The sequence below is a fragment of the Phyllobates terribilis genome, unplaced genomic scaffold, assembly GCF_046119375.1.
Source record: "Phyllobates terribilis strain yellow unplaced genomic scaffold, ASM4611937v1 Scaffold_11__3_contigs__length_659146591, whole genome shotgun sequence".
In the NCBI taxonomy this organism is placed as follows: Eukaryota; Metazoa; Chordata; class Amphibia; order Anura; family Dendrobatidae; genus Phyllobates; species Phyllobates terribilis.
In genome coordinates, this window is record NW_027362771.1 from 329,978,950 (window position 1) to 329,992,655 (window position 13,706).

The 13,706-nt window shown below is 42.8% G+C and overlaps 1 protein-coding gene across 1 annotated transcript in view; it reads right to left on the reverse strand.

The window, feature by feature from the left end:
• The window catches only part of ZNF592 (zinc finger protein 592), a 50,614-nt gene that overhangs the window by 16,867 nt on the left and 20,041 nt on the right, over positions 1-13,706 (reverse strand). The window contains exons 5-7 of the mRNA XM_073652673.1: positions 11,342-11,518; positions 10,908-11,067; positions 5,732-5,989 (exon numbers count right to left, since the gene is read on the reverse strand). Of these exons, the coding sequence (XP_073508774.1) occupies positions 5,732-5,989; positions 10,908-11,067; positions 11,342-11,518 (595 nt within the window). The remainder of the gene's footprint in view (positions 1-5,731; positions 5,990-10,907; positions 11,068-11,341; positions 11,519-13,706) is intronic.

Here is a 13,706-nt window from a genome sequence, read left to right on the forward strand (position 1 = left end):
ACACTTCCCACTCATCTGTCGCTAAGCTTCTATCCCTCACTTCCTCCTTTGGCCTTGCTCAATGGTCTTCCACCCCCACTCACAAAGATGGCTACACACTGGACCTCATCTTCACCAGATTCTGTTCCCTATCCAACCTCTTTAACTCTCCTCTCCCTCTTTCTGACCACAACTTACTCACATTCTCTCCCCTCCTCTCCAGGTCCACAATCCCCCACCCAGAAACTTGCACACCCTCGCAGAAATCTCAAACACCTCAACCTACACTCACTCTCTGAATCCCTCCTCCCTCTTACAGACATAAATTCTTTACACAATGCAGATGCTGCTGCTACCTTATATAACACTACAACAGCAGCAGCTCTTGAATTGGTCGTCCCCCTCAAACATACCAAAGCTCGCACAATCAACAGGCAACCCTGGCACACCAGCCTGACTAAAGAACTGAGAGGGGCTTCCAGGGTTGCTGAACAGAGATGGAAAAGGTCCGACTCCAACGAGCACTTCATCGCATTCAAACAAGCCCTCACTACTTTCAGGTCCACACTCACTGCAGAAAAACAAACATACTTCTCATCTCTCATATCCTCCCTGTCTCACAACCCTAAACAGCTATTCAGTACTTTCAATTCTCTCCTCCGTCCCCCAGCTCCCTCTCCACTCATCTCAGCTGAAGATTTTGCCTCATTCTTCAAGCAGAAGATTGACACCATCAGACAAAACTTTAGCCATAAGTTCCCACGGTCCCTCCTCACAACTACTCAACTCTCCTGCTCCAAAACCAGCTTCTCTGCCATCACGGAAGATCAACTTTCCTCTTTACTCTCCAAGTCACATCTCACCACCTGTGAACTTGACCCAATCCCGTCCTACCTCATCCCAAACCTTACCGCAGTCTTCATCCCAACCCTAACCCACCTCTTCAACCTGTCACTAACAACTGGTGTCTTAAGCTCATGCTTCAAACATGCCTCGGTCACACCCATCCTCAAAAAGCCATCCCCTGACCCATCCTCTCTGTCTACCTATTGCCTCATATCACTTCTCCCCTATGCCTCAAAACTACTGGAACAACACATCCATCTCAAGCTGTCCTCCCACCTCTCCTCCTGCTCCCTCTTTGACAGCCTCCAATCTGTCTTCCGACCGCACCACTCCACTGAAACTACCCTGACTAAAGTCACCAACGACCTAATAACCGCCAAAGACAAGCGACAATACTCTGTCCTTATCCATCTGGACCGGTCATCTGCCTTTGACACAGTAGACCATTCCCTCTTACTACAGACTCATCTCTCGGCATCACAGACTTGGCCCTATCTTGGATCTCCTCATACCTAACAAACAGGACAATCAGTGTCTCCCACTCACACACCACCTCCTCATCTCTCCCCCTATCTGTCGGTGTCCCCCAAGGCTCAGTTTTAGGACCCCTGCTCTTCTCCATCTACACCTTCAACCTGGGACAGCTCATAGAGGCTCACGGCTTTCAGTATCACCTCTATGCTGATGACACACAGATCTACCTCTCTGGACCCGATATCAACTCCTTACTAACCAGAATCCCACAAGGTCTGTCTGCTATTTCATCCTTCTTCTCTGCTAGATACCTAAATCTTAATATGGATAAAACTTAATTCATCATCTTTCCACCATCTCGCTCAACCCCCCCATCTGACCTATTAAGGTCAATGATTGTCCACTCTCCCCAGTCCCGCAAGCTCACTGCCTCGGGGTAACCCTTGACTCTGATCTCTCCTTCAAACCTCATATCCAAGCCCTTTTCACTTCCTGCCGACTCCAGCTCAAAAATATTTCCCGGATCCGCACATTCCTCAACCATGAATCTGCAAAAACCCTAGTGCAGACACTCATCATCTCTCCCCTCGACTACTGCAACCTCCTGCTCTGTGGCCTCCCTTCTAACACTCTCGCACCCCTGCAATCTATCCTAAACTCTGCTGCCCGACTAATCCACCTGACCCCTCTGCTATTCCCCGGCCTCTCCTCTGTCAATCCCTTCACTGGCTCCCCACTGCCCAGAGACTGCAGTTCAAAACCCTAACCATGGCATACAAAGCCATCCTCAACCTGTCTCCTCCATATATCTGTGACCTAGTCTCTCGGTACATACCTACACGCAACCTCCGATCCTCACAAGATCTCCTTCTCTACTCCTCTCTAATCTCCACTTCCCACAAATGCATACAAGATTTCTTCCGTGCATCCACCTGACTCTGGAACTCTCTACCCCAGCACATCAGACTCTCGCCTACCGTGGAAATCTTCAAAGGGAACCTGAAGACCCACCTCTTCCGACAAGCCTACAGCCTGCAGTAACCCTCGCTCCACCATACCACTGCACGACCAGCTCTACCCTCACCCATCCCTTGTAGATTGTGAGCCCTTGCGGGCAGGGTCCTCTCTCCTCCTGTACCAGTCGCTGACCCGTTTTTGTTCAAATTATTGTACTTGTTGTTTGCTATGTATACCCCTTTTAAGCATGTAAAGCGCCATGGAATTAATGGCGCTATAATAATAAATAATAATAATCATTTATTCCTCTGTCAGTCAGTATACTGACACCCATCTGAATGAAATAACTTCGTCACAGAAAGACAAAGAAGTAAAAAAGAAAAAAAAAAAAAAACGTGTTTGCTGAGTTACAAAACAAATCCAAAAGTTAATTTTTTCAGAAACTAGCACTGTTAAAGAAGTTCTCTAAGAATGTAATAAAATGGCCCCAGTCATGTGATTCCATCAGCAGCCTGTCCTAGCCACATATCAGGACGGGCTGCAGTCTGAAGAAACAAAGCTCCCGAGACCTGTGTCTCAACTGACAGAAAAGCTGTATTGTAAGCACATGTACCAGTGAGTAGCCAGAGAAGCGTGTGACAGGAGAAGAAATAAATCTTCTCCTTGGCTGGCTGGGGGGGCATTTTATTACATTCTGGAATAACCATGTAACTGTCACTGGTAAATGTATATATGGGATTGAACATTTTCTTTAAAGGGAACCTGATAGCTGATACATGCTGCCCGATCCAAGGGCAGCCCATAGGATCATGCAGCATGCATCAAGCACTGGCTGCATGAACTCTGCCAGGTATGTTTGAGCTCCATACATAACCTGTTTTTCCTGCCAACTAGGAAAGTGAAAATTCTTGGATAGGTATACAAGTTGCTGCCTAAACCAGATGGCATTACTCCTGTTGGTTTGGATCCAGATACGACAAACACTGGAGGCAAGACCACTTTCATGGCATTCAGACTCAATCATCAACTAGATGGCAATATCTAGCACAATGGGCCTTGTGGGGAAATAGTTGAATCTTCTATACTACAAAGCATCTAACAGGAGTAATATAAAAGTTCATATACATAGCTTTCACACCAGAGGACGGCAGCATGCTAAAGATAGTCTCCTCCTTTGGGTGAATATATACTATCTATTTTTAAGACCACCATGGTCCTATTTTAAAATAAATAAGTAAAGGAAAACCCCTTTAAGTTGCATTTCTCAATGGTAAAACAAGCATTAAAAACTGGCCAAAAATGATAAAAAAAGTGTTTTGACCCTTTAAGGATTTTCCCTAATTTGTCAGTAAAGGGGTTGTGCCACCATCCTATCCATCAAGAAAATGGTATTTTTAAATTTACTTGTAATAAAAATAATGCATAATTATGTTTAATCATAAGGATGGTGCCCTATAGGGTTAGCAATGTGGTTCTGTATATGTAACTGGGCTTCCGTGGCCGAGCATGTGCAGGCAATCTTTATTCTCCTGTCACTGTAAAAGGACAATCCTCCGTCCTGCCCGGCGCTCCTTTAGTGCTATAAAAACCCGAGGAAGGGGAGAGGGTTTAGTAAATACAAAGCCGGCCAGGTAATAGAAATGTATTTTTACTGCTGAAGTAAAATAAAATTTCTCAGTCCCAGACAGATCTGTATATAATAGCTCAGGCTTATTACTGCAAAGAGCGCCGGCCAGGATGGAGAATTATACTTTTACAAGGAAGCGCATCTAAAGTGACAGAAGAATGAAGACTGCCTGCACATGCCCGGCCACTGAAGCTCACTTACATACAAAGAACCACATTGCAGGCACTATTACAACCCTATAGGGCACCATCCTTTTGATAAAAACATTAATATCTGTATAACCATGCATAATTTTCAATACACGCAAATCGTAAAGATCAAAAATACCATTTTCTTAAATTCATAAATAGATCACGCCAATGTCCATACATGTTTTGTTTTTTTTTTAAACCGTTGCATTTCAGGAGCCATCGTTTTTTTATTTTTCCTGAATGAGATTCGATCCTTTAATCGCATAGATAAGACAACGCACTACTTATGTAGTGCAGTGCATTATCCAGCCTGTCCGTGTTATACTGACAGGCAGCCTAATAGCTCTTGCACAACCCATTAGGCTTTGAGATCTATGGCACACCAAAGGCCACTGTTGGCATACAGTTGCCATAGCAACATCAGCTCCCAGCAATGACACTACAGGGAACCGATGGGAGTGTCATAGGGAGCGATCTCCCTCTGTCAATCTCCTTACACACTGTGGTCACTTTTGACAGCAGCAAATAAATGGTTGATAGAGTCGCAGAAGAGCGCTGACAGCACTCATTCCCCACCGCTGTGTCTGTGCTAGGAGCGGGTAGTGAGTGCTGTTAGACAAAGGAAGTCCTGGAATCAAGATGCAGCAGCGAAGATTCACTGCGTATTCATGTCCTAATTAAAAGTGGCATTTTCTATTAGAATGTGAAAAGGCAGCGCTGTGACAGAAAGCGGTTAAGGGAATCTGTCAGCAGGTTTTTGCTATGTAATCTGAAGACAGCAGGAGATAAAGGCTGAGACACAGAATTCAGGGATGTGTCACTTGTTAAAGTGCGTGCTGTTGTTTACTAACTGTGAAGGATCTATCCCTACTTTAGTCCGGAAAAACAACCTCTTCCTGTGATAAGTAACTCACTGTCTATGGACTTTGTACACAGAGGCGCTGGTGTGAGCGGAGTTAGCTTTCTCAGCTCTGCTTCATTCTAAATCTAAAACCTCTAATTGTGAGCGAACGGCAGCACCCAGTAATCTAAGTGATACATCGCTGGAGTCAGCTTCTCTTTGCCTACATCAGGCTGCTCTAAGATGAGGTAGCAAAAACCTGCTGACAGATTCCCTTTGAATAGGCTGCAGGTCAAGAGCAGATATTGCCTAAGATCTCAATGAACACTTCTTTTATAACTCGGAAATAAAAGTCAAGGTTTAGCTCTAGTAATAAATTTAAACGGTATGGTGTCTGTTCTACTGAACATTATATTTCTCCACACAAGTCAGACATTCTTGCACATTTTAGCCTGAGACAATCGCTCCACAGAGATTTCAGTGTGGGTAATGCAAGAGAAGAGATTGGAAACTAACCAAGTTCATATGATCTTATTGAGCAATATATTCAGCATTATAAGCACTATTATACGTCAACATTTGCAACCGAAATGCATGACTACTGAGAAGGGAAGAGATATGTTTCAGAAACTATGACAATAATCAACATAAAAAAGCAAAATAACGATCACCTACCTACATAGCTGTGCAACAAATCTACTCTGTAGCTGAAGTGAAACATGCCCCAAGTGGAAGACAACTACAATACGAGTTACAGCTGACTATTACTAGTCAGGCATGCTTGGCTGTGCGTGTGACGGCTTCCCATCAGCTTACCCTGCCATGACTTTTCTTCATGTGGAAGACATACGTCTCTCTGTCGAGAATCCACTCGGAGCACTCTCCACATGTGTAGCCAGCTAGTTTCTGCTTGTGATGTGAATCGGTGTCTCTCTTGTTGGTAGTGGAGGTGCCCTCTCCTTTGCCAGCCTGTTTTGATGCGGATGTAGAGTCTTCATTTTTCTCTGCATTAGTCTCTGACTTTGTTTGTGTGTTTGATGAATCTTCTGGGATTTTAGGAAGGCCATGGACACTCTGCTCAAGAAGAGAAAAAGCAAAAGAAATACAAGATGAAAAACAAAATTATTGAAAACACAGTAAAATAATGCACGTAATGAATGGCTTCTTCTAAGGGTATTTTCAGTTAGGATGTCACACTAAAGCTGAATTGTGAACAATTGGTTTCCCAATAATTTGACATTTATAGAACATACTAGCATAAGATGTAAATGTCTATGAGAATAAATACCCCAAAATGGGGGAAAAAAAACAAAACAAAACACTAAGATGACAAATACAGAGTTTTTCTTAGAACAAGGATAATCAACTAATCAACTCTTACTAACTGATCTTTGTGGTTCTGATCTGCAATGTCAGTGACTTTTTTTGTTAATGGGTTTTCTGTGGTGTCTATAATATATACATAATCCAATATCCTCCTGGCTTCTAACTTGTGGCCAAGGAAGAATGGTGCCATAGGTCTCCTGTTGTGGTGATTGGTGGAATCCACCCCGATCTAACAAGTATCACCTATTCAGTGTATAAGTGATCATCTGTGTACACTGGCTTGTTAGCTTTTCTTTTTCTTTAACTACTGTACATTTAGTATAAATAAAAGTTTAGGCTGAAGGGGATTTAGGAGCTTACCTGACATGTCAGTGTGATTAAAAACTTGAGAATGATGAATATGATAATGTTCAGAGAGCATGTGTCCTTGAGAGCGGAGCCTTGCCGGACGTTGATGTCAGCAGAGAAGTCTTTCTATTCCCATTGTATGAAAATGGAGACAAAGAGCGTGCACGTGTGGCCACCCCTTCCTTTCTGTATGGTGCACAATGGAGCCCCATTCTTGAGGTAGAGGAGTCCCAACTATATTACTTTGCATCTGTCACATATTTATGGTATATGTTGTGGATATGACATAAATATGCAAGATGATACTCCTTTAAGGATTTGGAGAGGTCACAGATTATACACAGCAGGTGGTCCTTAACTGGTTGAAGACTACGGGCCACTATCACAATAAAGATATATATATATAAATATATCAGTTGTTACCCAAGATAAACAGCCCCTGTGTATTCTTCTCTACCATTTAATCTCTCCCCCTCCTGATGCAGACTGTCACACACACATACATACATATACAGTACAGACCAAAAGTTTGGACACACCTTCTCATTTAAAGATTTTTCTGTATTTTCATGACTATGAAAATTGTACATTCACACTGAAGGCATCAAAACTATGAATTAACACATGTGGAATTATATACTTAACAAAAAAGTGTGAAACAACTGAAAATATGTCTTATATTCTAGGTTCTTCAAAGTAGCCACCTTTTGCTTTGATGACTGCTTTGCACACTCTTGGCATTCTCTTGATGAGCTTCAAGAGGTAGTCACCGGAAATGGTCTTCCAACAATCTTGAAGGAGTTCCCAGAGATGCTTAGCACTTGTTGGCTCTTTTGCCTTCACTCTGCGGTCCAGCTCACCCCAAACCATCTCGATTGGGTTCAGGTCTGGTGACTGTGGAGGCCAGGTCATCTGGAGTAGCACCCCATCACTTTCTTTCTTGGTCAAATAGCCCTTACACAGCCTGGAGGTGTGTTTGGGGTCATTGTCCTGTTGAAAAATAAATGATGGTCCAACTAAACGCAAACCGGATGGAATAGCATGCCGCTGCAAGATGCTGTGGTAGCCATGCTGGTTCAGTATGCCTTCAATTTTGAATAAATCCCAAACAGTGTCACCAGCAAAGCACCCCCACACCATCACACCTCCTCCTCCATGCTTCATGGTGGGAACCAGGCATGTAGAGTCCATCCGTTCACCTTTACTGCGTCGCACAAAGACACGGTGGTTGGAACCAAAGATCTCAAATTTGGACTCATGAGACCAAAGCACAGATTTCCACTGGTCTAATGTCCATTCCTTGTGTTCTTTAGCCCAAACAAGTCTCTTCTGCTTGTTGCCTGTCCTTAGCAGTGGTTTCCTAGCAGCTATTTTACCATGAAGGCCTGCTGCACAAAGTCTCTTCTTAACAGTTGTTGGGGAGATGTGTCTGCTGCTAGAACTCTGTGTGGCATTGACCTGGTCTCTAATCTGAGCTGCTGTTAACCAGCGATTTCTGAGGCTGGTGACTCAGATAAACTTATCCTCAGAAGCAGAGGTGACTCTTGGTCTTCCTTTCCTGGGGCTGTCCTCATGTGAGCCAGTTTCTTTGTAGCGCTTGATGGTTTTTGCAACTGCACTTGGGGACACTTTCAAAGTTTTCCCAATTTTTCGCACTGACTGACCTTCATTTCTTAAATTAATGATGGCCACTCGTTTTTCTTTACTTAGCTGCTTTTTTCTTGCCATAATACAAATTCTAACAGTCTATTCAGTAGGACTATCAGCTGTGTATCCACCAGACTTCTGCACAACACAACTGATGGTCCCAACCTCATTTTTATAAGGCAAGAAATCCAACTTATTAAACCTGACAGGGCACACCTGTGAAGTGAAAACCATTTCCGATGACTACCTCTTTAAGATCATCAAGAGAATGCCAAGAGTGTGGAAAGCAGTCATCAAAGCAAAAGGTGGCTACTTTGAAGAACCTAGAATATAAGACATATTTCAGTTGTTTCACACTTTTTTGTTAAGTATATAATTCCACATGTGTTAATTCATAGTTTTGATTCCTTCAGTGTGAATGTACAATTTTCATAGTCATGAAAATACAGAAAAATCTTTAAATGAGGTGTGTCCAAACTTTTGGTCTGTACTACTGTACATACATATAGATATATATATATATATATATATATATATATACACACACATATACATATAGATATATATAAATATATATATACACACACACTCTGCTCAAAAAAATAAAGGGAACACTCAAATAACACATCCTAGATCTGAATGAATGAAATATTCTCATTGAATACTTTGTTCTGTACAAAATTGAATGTGCTGACAACAAAATCACACAAAAATCATCAATGGAAATCAAATTTATTAACCAATGGAGGCCTGGATTTGGAGTCATCCCCAAAATTAAAGTGGAAAAACACACTACAGGCTGATCCAACTTTGATGTAATGTCCTTAAAACAAGTCAAAATGAGGCTCAGTATTGTGTGTGGCCTCCACGTGCCTGTATGACCTCCCTACAACGCCTGGGCATGCTCCTGATGAGGTTGCGGATGGTCTCCTGTGAGATCTCCTCCCAGACCTGGACTAAAGCATCCGCCAACTCCTGGACAGTCTGTGGTGCAACGTGACGTTGGTGGATGGAGCGAGACATGATGTCCCAGATGTGCGCAATCGGATTCAGGTCTGGGGAACGGGCGGGCCAGTCCATAGCTTCAATGCCTTCATGTTGCAGGAACTGCTGACACACTCCAGCCACATGAGGTCTGGCATTGTCCTGCATTAGGAGGAACCCAGAGCCAACCGCACCAGCATATGGTCTCACAAGGGGTCTGAGGATCTCATCTCGGTACCTAATGGCACCAGTGGCGACTTTGCCAATCCTGGTGTTCTGTGGCATTACACACACACACACACAGGTTTCCCCCACCTCTTGTAGATCCCGCTGTGGAAGAGGCAGAGCAAAGAGAGCAGGCTCTTTGTAAACAGCAAAACCATGTCAGCCCCCTGAACCGACCGCAGCCAGAAGGTGTGCGCTGTCGGCATTTGTCAGAAGCATAAAAACAGACAACACCACAAGAAGGACTATCTAAAAAATATTACCCAATTTTGTATTTAAAACAAATTTGACACCATGTTTTTGTTAACCCAGCGCCCAGCAGAGCAGCATGATGCAGGGGCAGAGAACCTGAATACAGTGATGTATCACTTACTGGGCTGCTTGTTGTAGTTTTGGTAAAAATCACTGTTTTATCAGTTGAAGTGCTGTCAGTTCCCTGAATTCTGTATAATTCCGCCAACATCACTGTTTGGCAGCTTTCAGCCTCTGCACAGTTTAGACACAAAGCTGCCAATCAGTGGTGGGGGCAGGGTCATACAGAGATCATGAATATGGAGGACTACCACCTGGCAGCAGGTTTACTAGTCCTCTAGTGATAATCTGCTGAGAAAACAATGATTTTATACAATCTACAATAAGCAGCCCAGTAAGTGACACATCGCTGGAATTAGGGTCTCTGGCTATACATTATGCTGCTCTTAGATTATGTGGCAAAAACCTAGTGAAATATTTATTTTAAGAAGCAAAATGAATGGCATCATTGAAAGAGTGTACATAGCCTTTGAACGGCTGCACAAACTTTTTGTAGCAAGATGGCTATCATGATGATCTTGATCCAGTCCATAAGAATAGATAGAGTTGCCTGTACATCCAATATTCATGAGAGTTATCATGCAATTATTAGCGGTTAAATGAAAATTGTGAGGAAGCTGCTCATAAGTTCTGTCTAACGCCGCCGTGCCCACGTCATACGACAGTTATTTGACAATACATAGCCTAAGGTGAACAAGAAACCCAAATAAAGACCCAGAAATCCTGGAACACTTTTCAGAGAATAAACAGTTCTCTGTGTACAGATAATTGGTGCTGTATTACAGGTTATCCTCCTCCACCCTGCCAAGTGAGATCAGTTAGATGGCAAATGCACACAATTCCGCCTCACCTCCTTTATTAGCAGCACAGACCACCATCTAGGAGGTACTATATATTAGTGCCATTTTTATTGGTTCTTCATTTAAGGTTCTTTTTTGCTGTTTCCCAGCAGTCAGTACAAAGGTGCATATAAACAGAGACTAAAAAACAGTGCTGGATCAGTCATACGACACATACCTCCGGAGCCTGATGAACCCAAGTGATTTATAACGGGGTCCGCCAGACCGTGCTGGAACATCCATTGCTTTGATTGTAGCCGACAACACAAATGTGAACAGAGCTGAACTTGCATTTCATTTTCATGGCTCACCTTAAGATGCTGCACCAGGAGCTGCTTTTGCATGTATGCCAGCTGGCATTCAGGACACTTGAAGACACTGACTAGCAGAGAGTTTGTATTCTGGTAGAAATGCTGGTGCAGAAGTCTCTTCTTATTGAAGACCGTCTCACACGAACATTTATAGATTATCCTGCAATACAGAACATATGGGAACAAACACAGTATAAATTTCCTGAATAGTAAATCTGATTCTAGATCTTCTACTAAACTCATATTACAAATACACAAGTCCCTTCTGCACAATCATATGAGATATGCAAACACATCTCAAGCTGCCTGCTAAATTGCTGCAATTACGAGACACTAAGACGACTATAATAATTATGCATATTGTGTAAAAACACATTATCTGGTGTACAGCTGGAAAGCTGTTAATGGATTTACGGAGTGGGAAGGCCACTTACTGTGCATTCTTGTGGCTTGCTGTGGGATGCTGGGCAGTGATATGAGCAGCCGTACTTTCTGTGCTCTTGAAGGCCATGGGGCAGAAGGAGCACTTGTGGAACACCTCACAATGTTTGTCCTGGATATGAACTTTCAGCAAACCCAGAGACATAAACACGACCCCACAGTGAATGCATCTAAAGGAGTAGTACAAGAGAATCAGTATTGTAACTAATGAAAATTACATCATTCAGTTTAAGAAAGCAGTAATAATGAAAAAAAACTCTTATAACCCGATCCCCAAGTGTATAAAATGTCGCCATGTCTTCTCAGAGAACTGTCTTGAGTGTATTCCCCTCTTTTGAGCAGTCACTTGCTTCTTAGGGAGCAGCTAGCTGGGACTGAGTGGACAATATGGACAGGACTTCCCATCTATGGCCTCTATTCTGTCCCATCTCAGCATTGGAAGTGGCTTCCAAAATAGGTTAGTAGACCTCATCACAACCCTGTTGTCTTGACGGAGTCTGTCAGCCAAAAGTGAGTAGAAACTAAGCAAATATCCTTATAGGAGATATAGCATGCATACAAATCGCACTTTTATTGTTGTAATAGTTGCTTCCATTCTTCAGAAACCAAAGTTTAATCACATACACTAATTAGGGAGTTTAGCGTACCCTTGGTGTGGCCAACTTTTTGCCTGTTCTAGCTACCCTGTCACCCACCATTGAGGGTAGCGAGAACATGCAAAAACTTGGCCACACCAAGGGTGCACTAAACTCCTTAATTAGTGTGCGATTAAACTTCGATTTCTGAAGAATGGAGGCACCGATTACAACAATAAAAGTGCGATTTGTATGGAAGATATATCTCCTATAAGGAAAGGAGTGACAGCACTAGCTTGTCTAAACTCTCTCTGCAGATAAAGCTCGCTATAGGAAAACCAATGCTGTCAGTGAGGGAGCGCAGGCATGCGAAACCAGTGGGTGGAACACTGCACTGAGCATAGGGTACACCGAGCACCCTAATTAGCATATTTGATTAGACTTCAGTTTCTGCAGAGGGAAGCAGCGATTAGAACACTACAAATGGGATTTATTTCAGGGCTATATCTCCGAAAACGCGATATCCTTAGTTTATACTGTCCTTTATTATGTGACATTATGTATACATAGGATAGACTATTTGTCTTGCAAATAAGGAAAAACAAGTGAAGTTACCATGCAATGGTATAACCTATCAAATAGATCCGGCACACTGCAAGTTAGCACCATAGTGGTCTATAGTCTTAAGCAGGATAGGGAATCACGTTTTCTTGTTTGCTTCAACAGGACCGATCCTATTAATTACCCATTTACAAATTACTAAATCTCGTGAAAAGAAACCCATGCACAACAAGCTACTTTGTATACCGCTAAAACTGTAAACATCAGTGTTCGCAACTGAATTTTAGAAGGCAAATTAAAAGCTATAAAGAACTTAGGAGCCTTTTTACCTATTTTTTAAGGGAGGACATTAAAAATTTTCCTAAATGCGTGTCATGGCTTATGAAAAAATGCTGACTGTGACCTTCATCCACACGCTCACACTTGGGCAAGGGGTTCAGCCTCGGCCAAAGTGTTCATTCCAAGAAAATGGCACCCGTAGTTTTATCAACTCATCTGTTGTGATGGGTACGTTTTTAGGAACACTTTATAAAATACACCCTAGCTGATGAGTACTCATGTTGTCCATCCACTCAGCAACACTGTATTTTTCCAAGCTTAAAGGGGTTGTCCACTACTAGGACAACCCCTTCTCACTCTGAACGTTTGCCCCCATGAAAATACAACCACTTATACTCACGTCGCCATTCCAGCGTTAATGGCACTCGCCTTCACTGGGCTCATGTGCAGTTGTTAGGATACGTGAACCCTACATGGCGTCACTGTATATACAGTGTACACTGTATATATAGTGTTCAATCACTACCTCTTGATTACTAATACGTTCGAAGGCGGGAAGAGTGACGCCATGATTGGGCGTAGGGCTCACATATCATAACCACACATGAGACCCATGAACGCGAATGCCAAGACCGCTGGGACGGTGCCGGCACCGGAAGGGAGTATAGGTGTTTTTATTTTCATGGGGGAAAACGTTCAGATTGAAAAGAGGCTGTCCTAGTAGTGGACGACCCCTTTAATAAGTTTACATAAAAACAGTGGCAACATTTTGTCATTTTATAACAATCACAAGTTGGTCATGTTGGACAACGCCTGTTAAATACAGAATCTTTTATACCACCGTTATATCCAGTACCAGGCCATCAAAAACAAGTCACTGAAACAGATCAAGGATCCCTGGCCACTAGATTGCAGTATGACATTGAGGTCAGGAATCACACAT